Source organism: Garra rufa, chromosome 22, assembly GCF_049309525.1.
Source record: "Garra rufa chromosome 22, GarRuf1.0, whole genome shotgun sequence".
Lineage (NCBI taxonomy): Eukaryota > Metazoa > Chordata > Actinopteri > Cypriniformes > Cyprinidae > Garra > Garra rufa.
The window spans coordinates 40,744,852-40,767,915 of record NC_133382.1 but is presented as its reverse complement, the minus strand read 5'-3'; the positions used below and the strand labels follow the sequence as shown (position 1 = coordinate 40,767,915).

At 31.6% G+C, this 23,064-nt stretch overlaps 1 protein-coding gene across 1 annotated transcript in view; it reads right to left on the bottom strand.

The window, feature by feature from the left end:
- Window positions 1-67: 67 nt before the first annotated feature.
- Window positions 68-23,064, bottom strand: part of LOC141297855 (zinc finger MIZ domain-containing protein 1-like) — a 35,636-nt gene continuing 12,639 nt past the window's right edge. The window contains exons 4-21 of the mRNA XM_073828318.1: window positions 22,633-22,771; window positions 22,434-22,548; window positions 20,609-20,799; window positions 16,666-16,864; window positions 16,361-16,570; window positions 14,241-14,417; window positions 13,220-13,264; window positions 12,967-13,135; window positions 11,124-11,265; window positions 9,584-9,794; window positions 9,377-9,482; window positions 9,124-9,284; window positions 7,251-7,318; window positions 7,101-7,169; window positions 6,765-7,009; window positions 6,508-6,668; window positions 4,540-4,764; window positions 68-4,448 (exon numbers count right to left, since the gene is read on the bottom strand). Coding sequence (XP_073684419.1) covers window positions 4,341-4,448; window positions 4,540-4,764; window positions 6,508-6,668; window positions 6,765-7,009; window positions 7,101-7,169; window positions 7,251-7,318; window positions 9,124-9,284; window positions 9,377-9,482; window positions 9,584-9,794; window positions 11,124-11,265; window positions 12,967-13,135; window positions 13,220-13,264; window positions 14,241-14,417; window positions 16,361-16,570; window positions 16,666-16,864; window positions 20,609-20,799; window positions 22,434-22,548; window positions 22,633-22,771 — 2,741 coding nt within the window. The 3' untranslated portion in view covers window positions 68-4,340. The remainder of the gene's footprint in view (window positions 4,449-4,539; window positions 4,765-6,507; window positions 6,669-6,764; window positions 7,010-7,100; window positions 7,170-7,250; window positions 7,319-9,123; window positions 9,285-9,376; window positions 9,483-9,583; window positions 9,795-11,123; window positions 11,266-12,966; window positions 13,136-13,219; window positions 13,265-14,240; window positions 14,418-16,360; window positions 16,571-16,665; window positions 16,865-20,608; window positions 20,800-22,433; window positions 22,549-22,632; window positions 22,772-23,064) is intronic.

Below are 23,064 nucleotides of genomic sequence, written 5' to 3'. Positions count from 1 at the left end.
GTTCATGAACTCACAGAGTCAATAATTAAGCATAATAACACAAATATCAGTCAAAAGTGCGTGGAGCTGGAGATTAGAGATGAGTTTATTGAGTTTTGGTCTGTTGAGGACATCATTAAAGCACATACAGATCTGCAAAAATCACAATCAAATGCTTTATTTCTGCTTCACACAGTGAGAGTCACCATAAACATTCATCTTCATGGGAACAAACAGAAAACCCATTTCCTGTGTGAATGAGCTGTGTCTTAGTCTAGTTAAAGCAGAAAACAGACATCAGATATGGAGATGATTTGATAGATAAAGGTGATTTAGAATCCGATATTAAAATCATTCGTCTTTTTCATAAAAAAGGGAAGACTCGTGTCACATAGTTCAAAATGATTTGCACGTGTATATTTTTTTGCTACGCGACGTATTCATCAGAACAGGCATTCAAGTGTACGAACAATAAAAAATAATTTACCAAAGCAAAAAATAATATTAAAAACCAATTCAAATGGCCGTTAGCTTTTACATACAGCTGCCCTTTCTGCACATAAACAAACCTGGAGAGATTTATTTCACATAAGGCTGTTATATTTACTTGTACATATTAACAATATTTCTCATATTAACATCAAGCTCTGTATAGAGATAAAATATCCTCAGCTGAGCCTCCGACAGCGTTTCTTAAACGGAAGTGTATTTTTGGAGCATTTCATGTATCCGTCTGGATGTAAACACAGGCTGCGTTCACAATTACACAACATTTTTTATGATGCATAAAGTTTGAAAATCTAGTATAGTTCACACACACTATTGTCATAATTCTGAGATGAAACCTTCATTTATGAAAGTCAAAATGACTTGAAAAGTTATAATTACATACTCAGCCCTAATGATATTAAAAAAAAGTCAAAATTAGAACATAAATCAAAATTATGACATACTAATTCAAAATTACAATCATTTCTAACTTACTGTGACATATGTGACCCTGGACCACAAAACCAGTCATAAGGTTAAATTTGACAAAACTGAGATTTATACATCATATGAAAGCTCAATAAATAAGCTTTTTATTGATGTATGGTTTGTTAGGATAGGACAATATTTGGCTGAGATACATCTATTTGAAATCAGAAATCTGAGGATGCAAAAAAATCAAAAAGACTGAGAAAATCACCTTTAAAGTTGTTCAAATTAGGTTCTTAACAATGCATATTACTAATCAAAAATTACATTTTGATATGTTTACAGTAGGAATTTTACAAAAAATCTTCATGGAACATGAACTTTACTTAATTTCTTAATGATTTTTGGCATAAAATAAAAATTTTTTTTTTTGACCCATACAATGTATTTTTGGCTATTGCTACAAATATACCCCAGCGACTTAAGACTGGTTTTGTGGTCCAGGGTCACATATTTTTGACTTTTTATCACATAATTTCAAATTTTATCTCATAATTAGGGTTGGAAAATGTCCAGTAAATTTCGGAAACTTTCCAGGATTTTTTGGAATCTTCCTTTAAATCATAATTTTAGCCTAGAATGTGATAATTTCACATTTTATCTCATAATTATGACGTCATAATTTCAACTTTGTTCTAATTATGAGACAAAAAAGTCAAAATTAGAAGATAAGTCAAAATTATGACATAATTCATAATTACAAGACAAAAACTATATAATTTATATCATAATTTTAACTTTTTCTTAATTCTGTCATATTTTTGACTTTTATCTCATAATTATAATTATGACTTACTGTCTTAATTTCAACTTAGTGTCATAATTTAGACTTTTTATTTTATAATTTCAACCTAGTATGTCATCACTTTAAATTTGATCTCATGATGTCATAATTTAAATTTTTTAATCTCATAACTGATTTGTCATAATTATGACATACTCGGTCCTAATTATGAGGTAAAAAAGTCAAAATTAGAACATTAATCAAAATTATGACACACTAATTCAAAAATTCATTTACTTGTCATAATTTTGACTTTTTATCTCATAATTTCAAATTTTAAAACTTTAAATCTTATAATTGACTCCAAATTAAGAGATAAAAAAGTCAAAATTAGAACAAAAGTCAAAATTCTGACAGTAATTGATAATTACGAGACAAGTAGTTTTTTGCCTTTTTATCTCGTAATTTTAGCGTAATTCTGACTTTTTGTCAGAATTTAGACTTTTTATCTCATAATTTCAAATTTCATCTCATAACATCTTATAATTATGATTTCATTTTGACTTTTATCTCATAATTACGATTTACGACATTTTCAAATTAGTGTCATAATTTCAACTTTTTTATTTTATAATTGTCATAATTATGACATAGTCATAACAATGAGATAAAAAGTCAAAATTATGACATACTAATTCATAATTATGAGACATAATTATGCCTTTTTATCTCATAATTTTAACCTTATTGTCAATTTAACCGCAGCGTCATAATTCTGACTTTTTGTCATATTTTTGACTTTTATCTCATAATATTATCGTTTCAATTTACTACATCAGATTTTTGCCTTTTTTTCTTATAATTTAAAATTTTATCTCATAATTATGACTTATGTCATAATTTGGACATAGCTTATAATTGTCATTTTGACTTATTTCATAATTTCAACTTTTTTTATCTTATAATTGACATAATTGTCATAATTATGTCATACTCAGTCCTAATTGTGAGATAAAAATACATTTTAACCTTATTGTCAATTTCAATGCAGTCATAATTCTGACTTTTTGACGTCATATTTTTCATATTTTTGTCATATTTTTGACTTTTTATTTCATAAGTTATAATCTTGACTTTTATCATTTATTTCAAATGATAAATTGTATCATAATTTCACATTTTATCTCATAATTTTGATTTAGCTCATATTTATGTCATCATTGTGACTTTTTATCTCATAATTACAACTTATCATAATTTGTATTATTAGTATGTAATAATTTAAACTTTTTATTTCATAATTATGACGTCATAATTACATTTTTTAATCTTGTCATAATTATGAGATAAAAAAAGTCAAAATTAGAACAGAAGTAAAAATTATGACATACTAATTCATAATTATGAGACTAAAAAAATATGATATAATCAGTTTTTTTGCCTTTTTATATCATCATTTGAACTTTTTGGCAATTTCGATGTAGCATCATAATTCTGACTTTTTGTCATATTTTCGACTTTTGTCATAATTATCTATATACTTCTAATTTTAATTTACTCTTATAAATTTGACTGTTTATCTCATAATTTCACATTTATCTCGGAATTTTATTTTAGTATGTCATAATTTCAAATTATATCTCAAAATTATGATGCCATTATTTTGACTTGAATTACGATTTAGTCATAATTTCAATTTAGTATGTCATAATTGTAACTTTTTATCTCATCATTTCAAATTTTTAGCATAATTATGACTTGTGTCATAATTATGATGTAATTATTTTGACTTTTATCTCATAATTGTGACAGTCATAATTTCAACTTAGTCATCATTTCGACTTTATCTCATAACTGACATGTCAAGTTTTACAATTATGGCATAATTAAAAAATTTTTTAATCTCATATCTTTTAGTCATAATTTTGATTTAGCATGTCATAATTTTGACAATAATGACTTTCTTATGTGGCAGAAATGGGCTTCCTTAGTGGGCAGAAGAGGTTTCTTTTTAAATCTAATTTTTCTAATGTTTTTATGAAACAGTATGCAGTATATTATTGCATTCTGAACGCAGCCCATGTCTTTCCCACACTCTTGTAATGAGACATGGATGACCAACCAAAACAAACGTATTCACAAATATTTACAAGAGCTTCTCAAAAATGAAACAACTGCATTCTGAACAGTAGTGAACTAGACGGGTAATCGGGGAACCGTTTTTTCCCTTTATGTTTCCAAGCAATGTGATTCGTTTGGAATAAGAGCTGTGCTTGGACTGAACAAAAAGAGCTTATGAGACGTGGAGGAGTAACACGGACACAGTACGACAGCGGACGGATGTTTGTCAGGCTCTTCGTATCAAAATCAAACCAAGTAGAAAAAAGCTAGCACATGTATATTGACCAGATTCAGACTCGTGTGGTAAAAAAGCTGCAAAGGTGATTTCAGCTCTGACCAACCTTTGAAAAACATTAAGCGATCTTCCAAACGCTTTCCGTCATTCTGATAAAAACAAGGAGATAATGGTTATCGTCGGCGGCCGTCCGTCTGTCCACGCTGGTTTTGAAATCTGTAGTCCGTACAGGAAGAGGAAGTGACGGTAAGTGCATCTGTGTTCGTCAAGTATCGAGGAGCTGCTAGTGGAGGGTCGGACGTCTCAGTTATTCTCAAAGAGAGAAAGCAGGTCGTCGTTGCTGCTGCTGGGAAGGTCTGGAGGATCCAGGTACGACAGAAGATCATCTGGATTCATCAGATCTGGCAGCAGCTGCAGGAGAAAAAAAGCAAGTCATGAAAACAGTTTCTCTCAGCTTAAAAACATACCGAACGGTTAGCGATATTTGGATGTTTGAACTCACATCTAAGGAGGCCTCGCGTATATCCGCGCTGCTTTGACCCCCACACTGACCCTCCAGGTTGGCCGAGGGGTTAAAGGTCATCTCTGGGTGCATGTGGCTGTTGGGGGCGGAGCTCTGCTGGGTGGGCGGCGGCCTGCAGGGGTGGGGCGGGCCGCTGTGATGTAACGGCTGCATATTGTGCCGCAGGGGATTGTGGGATAGATCTGTGTTGAGGGGGTGAGGCAACTGGGACACAAAACAGAAAATAAAAGAATGCTCAACAAGTCAACATGATGCTCTTCTTCGTGAACATTTAAGTGTTTGGTTAAAAACTAGATTAGAGCGCCTTCTGCTGTTAAAAACTAAACTTAGCATCATTCCAAAGAGATTCAGAAAATCTTTATTATATCTATTATCTATCTATCTATCTATTAATATGTGCTGAGGAAAAGACAACAAAATCAAAACATTAAAATAGCATTTATACAAAAGTTAAATTTTCATAAAAGTGTGTGAAATTAAGGATGCAGTGTTTTTTAATTATTATAATAATAGATCATATAATAGTATATATAAAATTGTACTGCTGTCATTTGTAAGGTAAAATGTACAAACATTAAGAAAAAAAATCATAATGCAATTGAAAGCAATAAAAAAAAACAAAGAAAGTATGATTAAAATTTAGTTTAAAATAAAAACTTTAGTTTTAAAATTTAGTTTAAAATAAATAAAACGGAAATAATACAATAACAACAAGTAAAAATATACTAAAAAACATACAAACATACATGTTTACCTACAAGTAATAAAAGACATTAAAAGCAATAAAAGACAAAAAACAAACAAGTATGATGAAAGCTAAAAAGTAAACATAAACAAGGAAATAAAAAATAAAATAAAAATGCACTGTTCAAAACATTGTAAGTTTAATTTGTTTAAAAGTCAAAGTGTTTGGCCTGATATCAGTGTTTTCTTGAATGATTATTTTATATATATTAATTAAAAACATATATACTTTTTGTAATTGAACCATTTTTTCTCAGGTTACAGATTACCAAACAGTTATAAATATTTTCTGCTAATAATAATAATAATATATAAGATAATAATATATAAAATAACAAAACAAACAAATAAATAAATTCTGTTGTTATTTTACTGTTATTGTTTTGAAGGTAAAATAAATTAAGAAAAACAATAATAATAGTGATTAAATGCAATTTAAAAGACAAAAGTGTAATTCTTAAAATTGAATAAAAAGGAAATAAAAATTAAAATATACTGTAAAAATAGAATTTATACAGACCCTTGTACATTCAAAATATACATGAATTGACACATTTCTAAATAAATATCTAAAATAAAAATGAAAAAGAACAGCATTTATTTAAAATAGAAAACATTCGTAATAGGATTATTAAAATATTTTTTTTCTTTCTTTCGGTTTTTGAAAGAAATTAATACTTTTATTCAGCAAGGATGTGTTAAAATTGATCAAAAGTAATAGTAAAGACTTGTTTTGTTAGAACAGATGTCTATTTTAAATAAATGCTGTTCTTTTGAACTTTTTATTCATCAAAGAATCCTGAAAAAAGTATCAAAGTTTCCCAAAAAAACATTAAGCAGCCTAACTCTTTCCAACATTGAAAATAAAAGTAATAAATCAGTATATTAGAATGATTTCTAAAGGATCATGTGACACTGAAGACATCACAGATATAAGTTATATTTCAAAGTATTTCATAATATTACCTTTTTCATTTTTTCTGTATTTTTTTATCAAATAAATAGAACTTTGATGAGCATAAGAGAAAAAAAACAACAATAAAAATCTTACTGATCCCAAACATTTGAGTGGCAGTGTATATAATTATATAAGTACTGAATATAATTTCATCATGTGGTATAAAATTCAATGTAAGAATGACTACACCTGCTGTGTGTCAGTGTGTACTGTACTATGCTGTGTGTTGTGGTTCAGAGACTCACGGCGTCCTGTAGCTTGTGTGTCAGGCTCTCAGAGGTCGAAAGGTCAGCCGGGGGGTGAGACAGGTGCGGCCCCTGAATGAACTCACTCACAGATGATGCTGATGCTACAGTGTTGCCATGGGGATAGTCACCAAACTTACTGTGGCCCTGGAAACTGTGGCCTGGGAAACAGAGATTACATCAGAACACACACATTTGTATTCACATACAGTGTAATAAGTGATCTGAGGTGGGTGTTTCTGGGTAATGGTCCATACCTGGGCTGCTGTACTGGCTAGTGCTGTTCTGCTGCTGTGGATTCTGGCTGGGGTACGGCGACGCTCCCGGCCCGAGCTGAGCGATCATGTCCGTCACGTTGGGCAGCACCATCTGACTGGGACTCATGGTTTTGAAGCGCTTGGACATCATCCCGTCCGGATCTTCCTTTATGTGCGGCTCTGATTTGATCTGCACCGGCCTCCAGCTGCACGACGGGTCTATCGTCACCTCCTCGAACTCGGAGCTGCAACCACAGGATGTAGATTTGTGATTGTTTCTGATGGACTAATGTGGCATAAACTACTAAAGTCAAGTCTTGTTGTAAGCAGACTTACTTCTGGACAGCGTTCAAGATTCCCCACATGTACTGATCCACCTCCAGACCTTCTAATAGAGCCGCTTTACTGAAGAAGAAAAAACAGAAGATCAGTTTTGCATCATTCACCACTTTAGACACGATCTGAGGATCAACTGGAGGATCTTACTTGCACACCGGACACCTCCATGTGCCCCGCTCACAGTTCAGCTCTAGATATGACTCCAGGTCAAAGCACTGCAAGAAGAACACAACGTTTAGACAACATTATCACACTTAAACTACCAGTCAATTTTTTTAGTTTTTTTAAAGTATTCTACAAAATTGTGAAATATTTTTCCTATTAAAAATAACTGCTTTCTATTTGAATATATAATTAAAAATGTCATTTATTCTTATGATTTCAAAGCTGAATTTTCAGCATCATTACTCCAGGCTTCAGAAATCATTCTAATATGCTGATTTGCTGCTCAAGAAACATTTGGATTCTTTGATGAATAGAAGGTCCAAAGATCAGAATTTATCTGAAATAAAAAAGCTTTTGTAACATTATACACTATACCATTAAAAAAATTGAAGTCAGTATAATTATTATTTATTTATTTTTTTGGGGGGAAAGAAATGATAGAAATTAATACTTTTATTTAGCAAGGATGCTTTAAATTGTTCAAAAGTGATGATAAAGACATTTATAATGTTACAAAAGATTTCTATTTCAGATAAATGCTGTTTTTCTTATTCATCAAAGAAACCTGAAAAAATTCTATTCCGCTGTTTTCAACATAATAAAAATAATATATTTCTTGAGCAGCAAATCAGAATATTAGAATGATTTCTGAAGGATCATGTGACACTGAAGACTGGAGTAATGATGCTAAAAATGCAGCTTTGATCACAGAAATAAATTATATTTTAACAGATATTCAAATAGAAAACAGTTATTTTAAATCGTAAAAAGTTATTACTGTTTTATTGTACTTTGGATTAAATAAATGCAGGCTTGGTGAGCAGATGAGACTTCTTCAAATCACACTAAAAATATTGGTAGTGCGTATGTACATTTTAAGCCAAATATGATGATCCCATTCTCTTTTATTAATTTGCAATCAATCAGAACATATGGAATAAATTGATCAAAAGTGGCAGTAAAGACATTTATAATGTTACAAAAGATTTCTATTTCAAATAAATGCTGTTCTTTTGAATTTTCTATTCATCTGTGAATCCTGAAAAATAAAATGTATGATGGTTTCCACAAAAATATTGAGCAGCACAGCTGTTTTCAAATTGATGATAATCAGAAATGTTTCTTGAGCAGCAAATCAGCATATTAGAATGATTTATGGAGGATCATGTGACACTGAAGACTGGAGTAATGATGCTGAAAATTCAGCTGTGCATTGCAGCAATTAATTAAATGTTAACAGATAATCACAAAGAACACAGCCATTTTAAATTGCAATAATATTTCACAATTTTTGACTGTATTATAAAGTTATATTAAACTTTTACTATTTAAAATAACTGTTTTCTATTTGAATATATTTCAAAATATAATTTATTCCTGTGATTTCAAAGCTGCATTTTTAGCATCATTACTCCAGTCTTCAAGGCTGAATTTATTTGTTTTAATTCAAATAAATGCAGCCTTGCTGAGCATAAAAAATCTGCAGTGTATTTATATAAAGACTCATTTATACTTTATAAAGATTATTAGTTTTTGCAAAATTAAAGAAAAGCATTTTTTACGAATTAAATAATGGGCTTTATTATATTTTATACTTCACTGAAGGCAATGCAAATTATTATTTTTTTATTCATATATAATCTTTACATTCCAGTTTGCATTAAGTATTGTATTTGTATTTATTTCTACCCTCTTTTAGACTAATTTTAGATTTTAAATTTTAAATGATTTTCACTATGAATATTGTTCCCAACCAGATTTATTGTTAAATTTGACAGCCATAAAAATATCATTTTTGTGGCTCATGCATTTGATATCCAAGCAAGCATTTAAGCCGTTTAAAACATTTCCCGACCTGCACGTGTTTACAGTCATGGCCTCTCGCCGGCAGCTGAATGCGTCTGAACGTAATCGGACATTTTAGTGAGATTCTAATAGCCGTTTGCTCCACTCCATCATCAGCGTTCAGACCAGCACCGGCGACAGACACAGCCACACTGCTGAAGTTCCTCTTCACTGAAGAGACAGAAAGAATGAAGTCTTACAAATACAAAACTTATCATTGAGAATGACCAATAGGAAGACAGACAGACAGACTGAAGCGGTACCTTTAGTGATGCAGTGTTCAGCAGCGAGGAGTCTCTTCCTTAATAAGCCCTGCAGGACCGATCGAACCGACGGCCGATGAACCAGCTGAAGGACAAACAGGTGCGACTGCAGACAAAAAACACATTGCAAACATTCACAAAGCGTACAGACATACAAGAGGAGATGTGTGTGTGTGTGTGTGTGTGTGTGTGTGTGTGTAAACTCACACAGCAGCAGGCCGTCACTGTGATCTGGATGGTGTTTCGGCCCGGCTGACACACGTGCTTCAGGTGCAGGGGTTTGTGGGAAGTCTTGTTGTCGCCCCGTTCGATGGTGAGTGGTGTGGCGTTGACGCTGACCTGCACCGACGCCGGCCAGTTTGTGTACGTCTGCCTGTCTTCATGATGATAACACTTGAACTGAAGCTCCAGATCAGACCTGAGATACACAAACACACACAGGATGTGAACACAAAGCCAATGTATGTTTATACATGTCTGCTTATTTACTATTTGTGACCCTGGACCACAAAACCAGTCTTAAGGGTTAATTTTTTTTAAAATCAGGATTTATACATCATCTCAAAGCTGAATAAATATGCTTTCTATTGTTGTTAGGATAGGACAATATTTGGCCGAGATGCAACTATTTGAAAATCTGGAATGTGAGGGTGCAAAAAAATCTAAATATTGAGAAAACTGCTTTTAAAGTTGTCCAAATGAAGTTCTTAGCAATGCATATTACTAATCAAAAATTAAGTTTTGATATATTTATGGTAAAAAATTGATAAAATATCTTAATGGAACATGATCTTTACTCAATATCCTAATGATTTTTGGCATTAAAAAAGATTATAAGATATATTAATATATATATATATATATATATATATATATATATATATATATATATATATATATAAATAATAAAGTGTATATTAAAAATATATTATACTAAATTATTATTAATTTAAATTTTCATGATAAAATGATTGAAAAATGTATAATAAGTCAAAACAGTAATGTATAGTTTAGTATTACAGTTACTTTATAATTGCATCAATCATTTTATTATTATTAGAAAACAGCAGTGTATAGCCCAGTAGTAAGCTTACTATTTGTTGTATTAATTATTTTATCATAATTTATTATGATATAAATATAATAATAAAAACATTTTTAATAAATTAAAACAGTGGTGTACAATAAAGTAGTAAAGTTACTTTTTTATTGTATCAATTATTTTATCATTATTTTACTATATTTATTATAATAAATTATTAAATATTTTATTATAATAAAACATTTATAATAAATTAAAACAGTGGTGTACAGTCCAGTATTAGGGTTACTTTTTTATATTGTATGAATCGTTTGATCATTTTATTACAATTTATTATAATAAATTACTCACATTTTATATTATAAATTTAATTTGCATTAAATACTGTATAAACTAATGAAAATTTAATACAAAAAAGATATTAAATTAAAACAGTTGTGTGTAAGCCAGTATTAAGGTTACTTTTTATTGTAACAGTTTGATCATTTTATTACAATTCATTATATAAATTACTTAAATATTATTATTATTATTATTTTAATTAATACAATATTTTTTAATACAAAAAATACATTAAATTAAATTAAATTAACAGTTGTGAGAAATCCAGTATTACGGTTACGTTATAATAATTTTATTAGAATTTAAAAATATTTTTTTTATCATGTTGACCATTTAAAAATCCCAATGCTGATGGTGTCTGACCTCCACATGAGCGTCTGGTGGACGGTGGGCCGCAGGTGAAAGATGTGATTACTGACGGCCAGGTTGTGTTCCAGTCTGAACGGCTCCAGAACCACACCGTCCCGAACCGGGAACGTCAGCCGGAGCTCCTCGTTTGGGTTACCTAGAAAACAAGATGGAAATGAGTAGATATTCTAAACAGTGATGTCTTTAAATATTAATGTTGCATACACTGTAAAAAAATATATATATATAGTTTAAACTTAAAATAATTTGTTACTTGACTTAAACGTTTAAGTTTAGTCAACTTGAAATTTTTAGTTACTTAATGTTAATTTAAGTGACAACTTGGATATTTTAGTTGAGTGGAGTAACAATTTTTTTTTTTTTTTTTTTTTTTTTACAGTTTATGTTTTTTATATCGGCCAGACTCACGTTAATTGCTCTTCTGAAATACTCAAAGCTCCTTTTAATTCTTTTAATTGAAAAATGAATAATAAATCAAAACAGTGGTGTATAGTCTAGTATTACAGTTACTTTATAATTGCATCAATCATTTATTTATTATTTTATTAGAAAACAGTGGTGTATAATCCAGTAGTAAGGTTAGTTTTTTATTGTATCAATTATTTTATCATAATTTATAATAATGAATTATTTAAAATGTTACTATAATAATAAAATAATAAAAGCATTTATAATAAATTGTGGTGTACAGTCCTGTATTATGGTTACTTTTTTATTGTATCATATTATCATAATTTTATTAGTATATATTATAATAATTTTGACCATTTTAGTTTGGGTTAAATAGAAAACAAGACGGAGATGAGTTGATAATCTAAACAGTGATGTCTTTAAATATTAATGTTGCATACACTGTAAAAAAATATATATATAGTTTAAACTTAAAATAATTTGTTACTTGACTTAAACTTTTTAGTTTAGTCAACTTGAAATTTTTAGTTACTTAATGTTAATTTAAGTGACAACTTGGACATTTTAGTTGAGTGGAGTAACAAATTTTTTTTTTTTTTTTTTTTTACAGTTTATGTTTTTTATATCGGCCAGACTGACGTTAATTGCTCTTCTGAAATACTCAAAGCTCCGTTTAATTCTTTTAATTGAAAAATGTATAATAAATCAAAACAGTGGTGTATAGTCTAGTATTACAGTTACTTTATAATTGCATCAATCATTTATTTATTATTTTATTAGAAAACAGTGGTGTATAATCCAGTAGTAAGGTTAGTTTTTTATTGTATCAATTATTTTATCATAATTTATAATAATGAATTATTTAAAATGTCATATTATATTATTTATATTATTATATTATTATATTATTTAAAATGTCATATTATCATAATTATATTAGTATATATTATAATAATTTTGACCATTTTAGTTTGGGTTAACTAGAAAACAAGACGGAGATGAGTCGATATTCTAAACAGTGATGTCTTTAAATATATTGTTTCAACTTAAAATAATTTGTTACTTGACTTTAAAGTTTTAGTTTAGTCAACTTGAAATTTTTAGTTACTTTAATTTTAATGTTAATTTAAGTGACAACTTGGATATTTTAGTTGAGTGGGGTAACAAATTATTGTTGAAACAACTATTTTTTTTATACTGATTTACTTTAAAAGGTAAAAGACTTGAGATATAGTCTTGTTTTCTGAACATCAATATCAATTTTTGCATACAACAAGAAAACGTATCTGCTAGTGGGACTAATATCTTAATTCATTTTGCTTCTCAAGTAAATATATCTTGATTTAGGAATGTTATGTATTTGTACTGGAAAACAAGACAAATACACATGAGAATCATTTTTAACAGCATGGACAAGATTTCATACCTGGAGGAGGCGGCAGTGCATTAATGTTGGGTTTGATATCAGGAGGAAACTGAGGCTTTATGTCCTGGTTTGGCGACAGACACAGTGGCATATTACTTCCTGGGGTCACGGGGGGCGTGGGGTCACCCGGTAAAGGAGAGTGAGGGTAACCGGACATCGGCCGAGGAGGCTACAAACACATGAAATCAAAACGGGTAAACGTCTGAAACTGTGAATATATATCAGCTGCTAATGGGACATTAAACTAACGTACCCCACTGTAATGAAAGTTTCCCGTGTTGAAGTTATTGCTGGGTTCCTGTAGTAAAGACAGAGAGAAAGACACACTCAATTCAAGAAGACTTTTTTTCAGTGAAATTGGAATGTTTTTAAGTACACACTGCTGCTCAAATGTTAAAGAATTTTAACAAAATGCCTATCAAAGCTGCATTTATTTGATTAGAAATACAGAAAAAAACAGTAATATTGCAAAATGTTTTTACAATATAAAATAATGGTTTTTATTTTAATATACTTTAAAATAGAATTTATTTCTGTTATGCAATGCTGAATTTTCCTCAGTTGTTACTCCAGTCTTAAGTGCCACATGATCCTTCAGAAATCATTCTAATATACTGATTTATTATTAGAATTATCAATGCTGGAAACAATTGTGCATTTTTCAGGATTCTTTGATGAATAACAAGTTAAAAAGAACAGCATTTATTTAAAATATAAATCTTTTCTAACAGTGTAAATCTAAGCTATCACTTTTTATTCATTTAACACATATTCACATAGAAAACAGTTATTTTAAATAAAAATAATATTTCACAATATTAAATTTTTTTCTGTATTTTTGATCAAATAAATGCAGCCTTGATGTGCAGAAGTCTTTAAAAATCATTAAAAATCCTGATAGACTACTTTTAGACTACCTTAGAATAATTTGAAAACATATTTTAATAAAATATAATATATCATATATATAATTAATTTTAAATAAATAGTATAAAATATAATGTTTATGTATCTGTATTGTAAAAATATAACCAGATATATTATATATATATATAATATAATAATTATTAATTATATTATTATAACAAAATTATATTATAAATTACATTAAAGACCAGTATTACAGACAGTTTTAAATATATCAATTACTCTAAAAATCTATTTTTCATAATGGTGATGATTGAAAAATCTACAAAATTGCACCTCTAATAAAACATAATTTGTAATAAAATATTTAGTTATTAAAAGAGGACAGTATGATGTTAGTGGAGGACCTTGTAGAACTGTCCCATGCCACCGGTCTGGTACTGTGCGGGCGTCCCGGGCTGTGCTGGCATCCTCTGAGCGGGGTAATGCGGTGAAGAGACGCCTCTGCTGGCTGCAGGGTTTGGATACTGACCCTGCTGAGAGGAAAACTGGCCGTTTGGTCCATACTGCTGACCGTAGCTCCCCTGGAGAAACACAAACACCTTCAGTCAAATCTCAAACAGATATAAGAACATAAACACAGAGATTCTGGTTTATTGGGGTCAGATGCATCACCACTAAACATAAAAACACCAGAAACTGATACATCCACTCACATCTCACATCAAACTATCTTTACTATCATATGCTTATTAATCAAAATGGTATTTTTTTATTACAAATATATACAACATGCATGAAAGACTATTAGTACTTCACATATTTCACTAACAAATAATGATAATAATAATAATAATAAAGATAATTAGAATTTTTATGATTTTATATAACCTTATGTAATTTAAATCATGTTCTATAATACAAACAAGGGCCTAATTTTGTGATATTGCTGGGGTAAAAGATTTCTGGAACATTTTTTTTTTGCCAATTCATGGGCTATTTTATCTTGTTTATTTATTTTTTGGTTTATTTCAGGTTACAACACAAGAAACTAAACTAATTCCAATACATACTGTGGATGGAGTTTATTCAAATAGAGTATAAATCTCTATGTAGTTTTTAAGTTAATAAATAAATAAATGTTTTTTCATTGTGCATTTCAACTGATCTAAATCAAACTGCAGTTGGGTTACTTTGATAAAGTAAAAATAACTAAAAAATACTGCTAACACCATAAAACAAAAAAATATGATAACAGTAAAAAAAAACATGATTTTTGAAAATTTATCTGTTTTTGCAAATAAACTCAAATTATTGATTTTTCTTTTATGTCAAAAATCATTAGGAAATTAAGTAAAGATCATGTTCCATGAAGATTTTTTGTAAAATTCCTACCGTAAACCTATCAAAATGTAATTTTTGATTAGTAATATGCATTGCTAAGAACTTAATTTGGACAACTTTAAAGGTGATTTTCTCAGTATTTTGATTTTTTGCACCCTTAGATTTCAGATTTTCAAATAGATGTATCTCGGCCAAATATTGTCCTATCCTAACAAACCATACATCAATAGAAAGCTTATTTATTGAGCTTTCATATGATGTATATATCTCAGTTTTGTAAAATTTAACCTTATGACTGGTTTTGTGGTCCAGGGTCACATATAGTGTTTAAAAATATTTTTAAATAATTTTAAGTTCCCATATATTAAAGCAAAAATAAAAATAAAGGTTTCAACATTTTTGTAAGGTCTAAACTGTTTTATATAATATGCAAATATATAAATATTCAATAATATGCCTACAATTTTCATACTTTTGTATTTTCATATTTTTGCAAATATTGTGGGTCTGGCTTCCAGTCTCATCTGAGTCCAGCTATTTTTAGCTGTACAAAACAGCTCATTTTGCTGCTTGATATTGCAAATTGGTGTGTCTTACCATAATATTTTAATGTATTATCTTAATTGTGAGCACACTGGTTTGTAATGCAAACATTTTTACTGTTTACTGCACATTGTTATTCGTCACATTATTTCCCTATAGCAGATAATAGGCTTGCATTCATGTTGAAGAAAGCTGGATATGAGAAAAATATAAAATAAATTACAAAAAAGCCATGTGAATTTTAAATTTCGCAAAGTGTAGAGAAAAGTAAAATTAACTATATATTTGACCAGTGTTGGGTAGGTTACTCTAAAAAAAACAATTAATTACTAGCTACAAAGACATCTTCAACAGAATAATTAGATTACTGTACTAATTGCTCTAAAAAAAAGTATTGCATTACTTTCTAAATCCCATATCAATCTCAAACCAGTCGAACAATACAAGAACAGACATGAAACTGCTCTTTTAATTCTTTCAAATAAACAATATAAGGGAGAATGTTACATTAAAAACATCAAAAGTAACTAGTTAAATGACAAAAAAATAAAAAGTAATCCCTTACGTTACTTTTTCAAGGTAACCTGGTAATGCATTACATCCAGTACTGTATTTGTTATCTAAGACGGCGTCTCCTCACCTCTCCAGGATACGGTCTCTTCACCCCCTGCACTGGCCGTGGCCCGTAGCCCTGCTGGGGCATCCTCTGACCCCCGTACGGCCCCATCTGCCCCCGTGGCTGCCCCATGTTCATGGCCCCAGGGTGGGCAGGAGGCCCTCGGGGCCCTGGCTGATTGACAAACGGAGTGCTGTAGGCCTGGTTTGGTCCCATTTGAAAGGAGGAACACATCTAGAACACAAACATACAACACGCTTTGTTCAAATTCATCTTTTCAGTTTGAAATAATTATCCAATTAGTGTCCTGATTAGAGAGTGTCCCTCACCGGGCCGTACTGGTTCATGTCCTTGTGTTGTGTCTCCTGTAGAGCAGCGACTGTGGCGGTGGCCGTAGCGGTCGCAGTAGCAGCAGCGGCAGCCACAGCAGCGGCGGCGGCGGCGGCAGCTGGTTGGCTGAAGTCTGAAGGGGGGCGTGTCTGTGACGGCAGGCCCATCCCACCTGCGTGGTTAGGACCGCCCCCATAACTGCACAAGAGAGGAAGAGTTTGGATTCACTAAATGTTCTAAAAAATGTAATTCTTTATAACTGCCATTTTCTTCTATTTTTTAATTTAAGAATAAAGGTAAGAATGTTTTTATATCGAAAAACATTTAGCTGGCTTGGGAAAGCCAAAGTACTGATCTTCTATTTAAGCTTATTATTATTATTATTATTCTGAGCCAAAATTTAAACACTCTCCCCTTCTAGAGCTGGCTAGTAACATGCTAGTAACATGCTAATCATGCTAGTAACATGCTAATCATGCTAGAATCATGTTAGCAGCATGTTAGTAACATACTAATGCTAACAACATGCTAGTAACATACTAATAACGCTAGAATCATGCTAATAACTTGCTAATTAACATGCTAATGCTAACAACAAGCTAGTAAAATACTAACCATGCTAGAATCATGCTAGCAACATACTAGTAATGTGTTAATCAAGCTAGAAACTTGCTAATGATGCTAGAATCATGCCAGCAACATGTTAGTAACATGCTAATGCTAACAGTAAGCTAGTAAAATACTAACCATGCTAGAATCATGCTAGCAACATACTAGTAATGTGTTAATCATGCTAGAAACGTGCTAATGATGCTAGAATCATGCCAGCAACATGTTGTTAACATGCTAATGCTAACAACATGCTAGTAACATACTAACCACGCTAGAATCATGCTAATAACTTGCTAATTATGATAGAATCATGCTAGAAACTTGCTAATTATGCTAGAATAATGCTAGCAACATGTTAGTAACATGCTAATGTTAACAACATGCTAGTGACATACTAACACGCTAGAATCATGCTAATAACTTGCTAATTATGCTAGAATCATGCTAGAAACTTGCTAATTATGCCAGAATAATGCTAGCAACATGTTAGTAACATACTAACCACGCTAGAATCATGCTAGCAACATACTAGTAATGTGTTAATCATGCTAGAAACTTGCTAATGATGCTAGAATCATGCCAGCAACATGTTAGTAACATGCTAATGCTAACAACATGCTAGTAACATACTAACCACGCTAGAATCATGCTAATAACTTGCTAATTATTCTAGAATCATGCTAGAAACTTGCTAATTATGCTAGAATAATGCTAGCAACATGTTAGTAAAATGCTAATGCTAACAACAAGCTAGTAAAATTCTAACCATGTTAGCAAGATGCTAATAACTTCATAATCATGTTAGAATCATGTTAGAAACTTGCTAATCATGCTGGAATCATGCTAGAAACTTACTAAATATGTTAAAATCATGCTAGCAACATGTTAGTAACATGCTAATGCTAACATGCTAGTAACGTCCCAATTGTGCTAGAAACATGTTAATAATGCTAGAAACACGGCAAGCATGCTCGAATTAAGCTGGCAACATGCTAGTAACTTTCTAATCATGTTAGAAACTTAACAACTTGCTGATTCATGCTAAAAATATTTGTGTGTTCCCACTCTGTTTCAAATTTCAATTTCAGCAATTAAATTTAAACCTTAATCTTTTTAAAGTTATTTCAAACTTTCTCAAGCCAAATTCAGAGTTTGTCCATGAACTCTACTCATCTAGTTAAAAAGTTATGTTTTTTCTTAAAATTGTTCTAAAGACAAAACTTAAGGGTGTGCTTATTATAACTATCACATGATCTACAGGGACCACAAATAACTTGCTCACCAATGAATCCTCTGCAGTGAATGGGTGCCGTCAGAATGACAGTGCAAACAGCTGATAAAAACATCACAATAATCCACACCACTCCAGTCCATCAGTTAACATCTTGACAAGACAAAAGCTGAAACAAACCCATCATGAAGACATTTGAACAAAAATACAAGTCCATAATCCATAATAAAGCTTCCTCCAGTGAAAAAGTCCATCTTCTGTTGTCTCTCACATCAAAATCCAGCCACATATTTGTTTAGAGCTGTTGGACTGTTTTTGGTGCTTGATCTGTGTAGATTTCTCTCCTGATTCAGACCAAGCCAACTTTTCATTGGAGGATGTGTTATTATGGATTATGGACTCTGGATATTTTAGTTAAAAAACATCTTAATGATGGATTTGTTTAATCTTTTGTCTTCTCAAGATGTTAACTGATGGACTGGAGTGGTGTGGATTACTTGTGGATTATTGTGGTGTTTTTATCAGCTGTTTGGACTCTCATTCTGACGGCACCCATTCACTCCAGTGGATCCATTGGTGAGCAAGGGATGGAATGACACATTTCTCCAAATCAGGGGCTGGATTCACGAACATCTTCTTAAGAAATAAATTAAGAAATTTCTTAAGATCAATTCTAAGAAGTTCGTAAGAATGTTCTTAAGTGAAATTCTTCAAAAAATCTTAAGAAGTTCTCAAATATGTTCTTAAGAACATCTTAATTTTTTTCTTAAGAAAAAAAATTATACATCTATCTGAGTGAAAACATGCATTGAAGACGCATTTATAAACACTTCAATGTCTTTTTTTTTGCGGTTTCTGCAGATTATCCTAATAATCATAAGCACGCACATTTTCGTCACGACCTTGACTGGCGCTCGGCCTCATGTTTTTAATGCGCCACGTTACTTTTAAAGGGTCTGTCTTAAGCTTTGTCAATCAGTTTTATTCATTTTTGTGTTGTTTTTGTTCCCTCGTCCGAATGAACGCTTAAGGTATGTGTGTGCGCTGCTACAGCAAACGCGTCCTGTACATATGCGCTAAATACCAAAGATTATGTCGTATTTATCGGCCAAGTAAAATATAAAATGTTTAATTAAATCTCCCTATCTGACTCAATTTTGTAGAGTTGCTACTAAGTTTCGATGTCGGCAAAAAGTAGGGTCATACATAGGCTAATCATGACAGATCATTGTTTACATTATCAGTCACTGCTGTCACTGCAGCAAACTCGTGCTCATCTCTATTAATAGTCCTAATATGTGACCCTGGACCACAAAACCAGTCTTAAGTCGCTGGGGTATATTTGTAGCAATAGCCAAAAATACATTGTATGGGTCAAAATTATTGATTTTTCTTTTATGTCAAAAATCATTAGGAAATTAAGTAAAGATCATGTTACATTAAGATTTTTTGTAAAATTCCTACTGTAAACCTATCAAAATGTAATTTTTGATTAGTAATATGTATTGTTAAGAACTTAATTTGGACAACTTTAAAGGTGATTTTCTCAGTATTTTGATTTTTTTTGCACCCTCAGATTCCAGATTTTCAAATAGATGTATCTCGGCCAAATATTGTCCTATCCTAACAAACCATACATCAATAGAAAGCTTATTTATTGAGCTTTCATATGATGTATATATCTCAGTTTTGTAAAATTTAACCTTATGACTGGTTTTGTGGTCCAGGGTCACATATGTATTATATGAAGCTTGTTGCAATGCCTAAATATAACAGTTAATTTGAAATAACCCAATAAATTAATTAAACAATTCTTACTATTTGGGATTTAAGACAAGTCTCGGGCTATCCTAACTTTAAGAAGTTATTTACGATGGTTTTTAAGAAGATTCTTTTCAAGAATTTGAATTTTCTTCATTTTTGTCTTAAGAATAATCTTAAGTAAAAAGATAAGAATATTCTTAAGACGATTTTTGGGGAATACAAAATATTCTTAGCTTTTTTCTTATTTTAAAAAATAAGAAGAAATGGCAGTTAAGAAGAAAATTCTTCTTAAGAATGTTTCGTGAATCCGGCCCCTGATGAAGAAACAAACTGACCTGCTCCCGAATCCTCCTCCTCCAGGGTAAGTGGATCTCCCGTACATCCCCGGCTGCATATAGGCCTGGTTTGGATTGGCCTTGGAGGAGAACTGCTGCTGTCCAGTAAACTGACCTGGGTTCATACCTCCATTACCTCCCGTCATGGGGTTCATATGGCTGTTTGGGTTCATCATTGGGTTCCCCAACACCTAAACACACACAAACACATGTTTCCACTAGTGTTGTTTTTGGCGGCTGATTTTGATTTTAGTTTTAGTCTAGTCTTTGTGCGAAGCTGTCAATTTAGTTTTTATTATTTTCAGTCACGTTCATACTCTTTTTAGTCCAGTAAAGTTTTAGTCGACTAAAAGCATTTTAGTCAGAATTACCCATGACTATTTTTCGTCTAGTATTAGTCGACGAAAACTGATGACATTTAGTCTATTTTTAGTAATGCAATTTTATTTAACCCAGTCAATATAGTATAAGTACCTAGTAGTATAGACGAAACCAAAGTTTACTTTTAGCCAAACCCATTTCAAACAAGGTTATCTTATTATATTATTGTTACCTTATAGGCTCAAAAATATACATCCATTCCAGACATGGAAGATGCTCTAATTTGAATTTACATTTATTTTACCTCCCAAACACGCTAAAGTGCACACACATAACTTGAAATAAAATAAATAAAATAAAATAGCATCACACGACAATGGCAGAAAAAAAATGAATACATTCAAGTTTAACAAAGAGAAACAAGGTGTTTTAATGCTCGAGCTACAATAACATACTAAACATTAGTGATGTGCCGTTCAAAACAGAAGCTTGATTCGTTTTGCCATAACCACGTGACCTGTGACGTCCAAAGCTTAGTTTTCGCAAACGTGACTGCTTCGTATTCTGATTCAAATAACACGAACCGCTCGTGCAGGTTTCAAGTGTCATTCACTTCTTTATTAAGAATAAATCATAATACGGATAAAAATGTACATGTGTAGTTTTGTGCATGTTCATTTTGTAGTGATCCCCGCTTCAAAAGCACTTCTAATTAATAATATTAGTCAACTTAACAATCCTCTTCATTTCTTTGATCATCTATGCCTACACGATTCATGCTTGTACTTTTATAAGTTTATTTACAGATTAATTCATTTAAACCTTGTGTAAGGAAAATATTTCTTATGGTTTTCGTAGCACAAATTGATTTATTTTATGAAACTGTCGCAAAAAGAAACTTTTTCCACCTTTGACCACAAGATGTCATTAGTGTACAACGTGTTGAAAAGCTCCGAGTAATGAGGCTTTTTACGATACAGTTGAGGGGAACGCTTCGGTGCTTCGAAAAGCTTCATTTTCCCATCACTACTAAAAAGTAGGAAAAAATGTATGTGTCGTTTCTTCTTCTTCTCCCAAAGACGAACCACAGCTGACCGGCCATGGGTCCCTTTCTCTGTGTCAGACTTAACTTTGTTTGTAGTTGTCTTCTAGATAAGGCCGCGAGTGGGGCTTGAGGAAGTGACATCACCTGCACAGTTTAGGCTAGAAGGGATACAGCTCTGGCTACTTTGTCAACGAAAATGAAGAGACATTTTAGCATAGTTTTTATTTTGCAAACCACATTTAGTCTCGTTTTTATTCGTCAACGACATTATACATTTTATTATAGTCATCGTCACATAACCAGCATTTTCGTTTCGTCTTGTTTTCGTCACGTGATAAAGGTTCGTTGACGCCGATATTTAGTCATAATTTTCGTTGAGGAAAGCAACACATGTTTCCACATGCTCTCAAACAGCAGCATGTGCTCTGAATGGTGTTAAATGGTGTAAGACACTCTTACCTGACTCTGTGACGTATTGGTCACACCCCACACGGTGGTCACCACGGAAACAGAACCAGGAGGCTGATTGGTGTTTTGTTGCCAGGAGACGGAGTCATATTGAAATGCTGGATCACTATGGAGATTAAAAAAGGATGTAAACATGTGGAACAGCGTGTGAATGAGAGAGTGTGTGTTTGTGATTGTAGGAGAAACTGACCCGTGTGACAGCACCGGTTTCATGTTGTTGATGTTGGCCTGCATCGGGTTCTTGCCCACAGAAGGATCGGGTTGTCTGCTTTTCTGATGACGCAGCAGCAGAAGTCGACCCAGATCCTCACACCACGAGGACAGCAACGCTACACAAACACAAACACACATTAAATAGATTATATTTGATATATGGGTCATATTATCTGATGTTTTTCACTGAGGTCCTAAAGCTCTTTTTTATATTCTCTCAAAAACACTTTGATTAAATGGTGTGAGAAGGAAGATTTGAGTTTAGAAAGTTGTCTTTTTTAAAGTACAATGAACCCCCTCCGCCTAAAAAAAGATTTCTCATGAAATAAATAAATGAATGCATACATGAATATATGCATTTATACAATTTTCAATTTATTAAAAAATGACCATTTTAAACATGTATTAA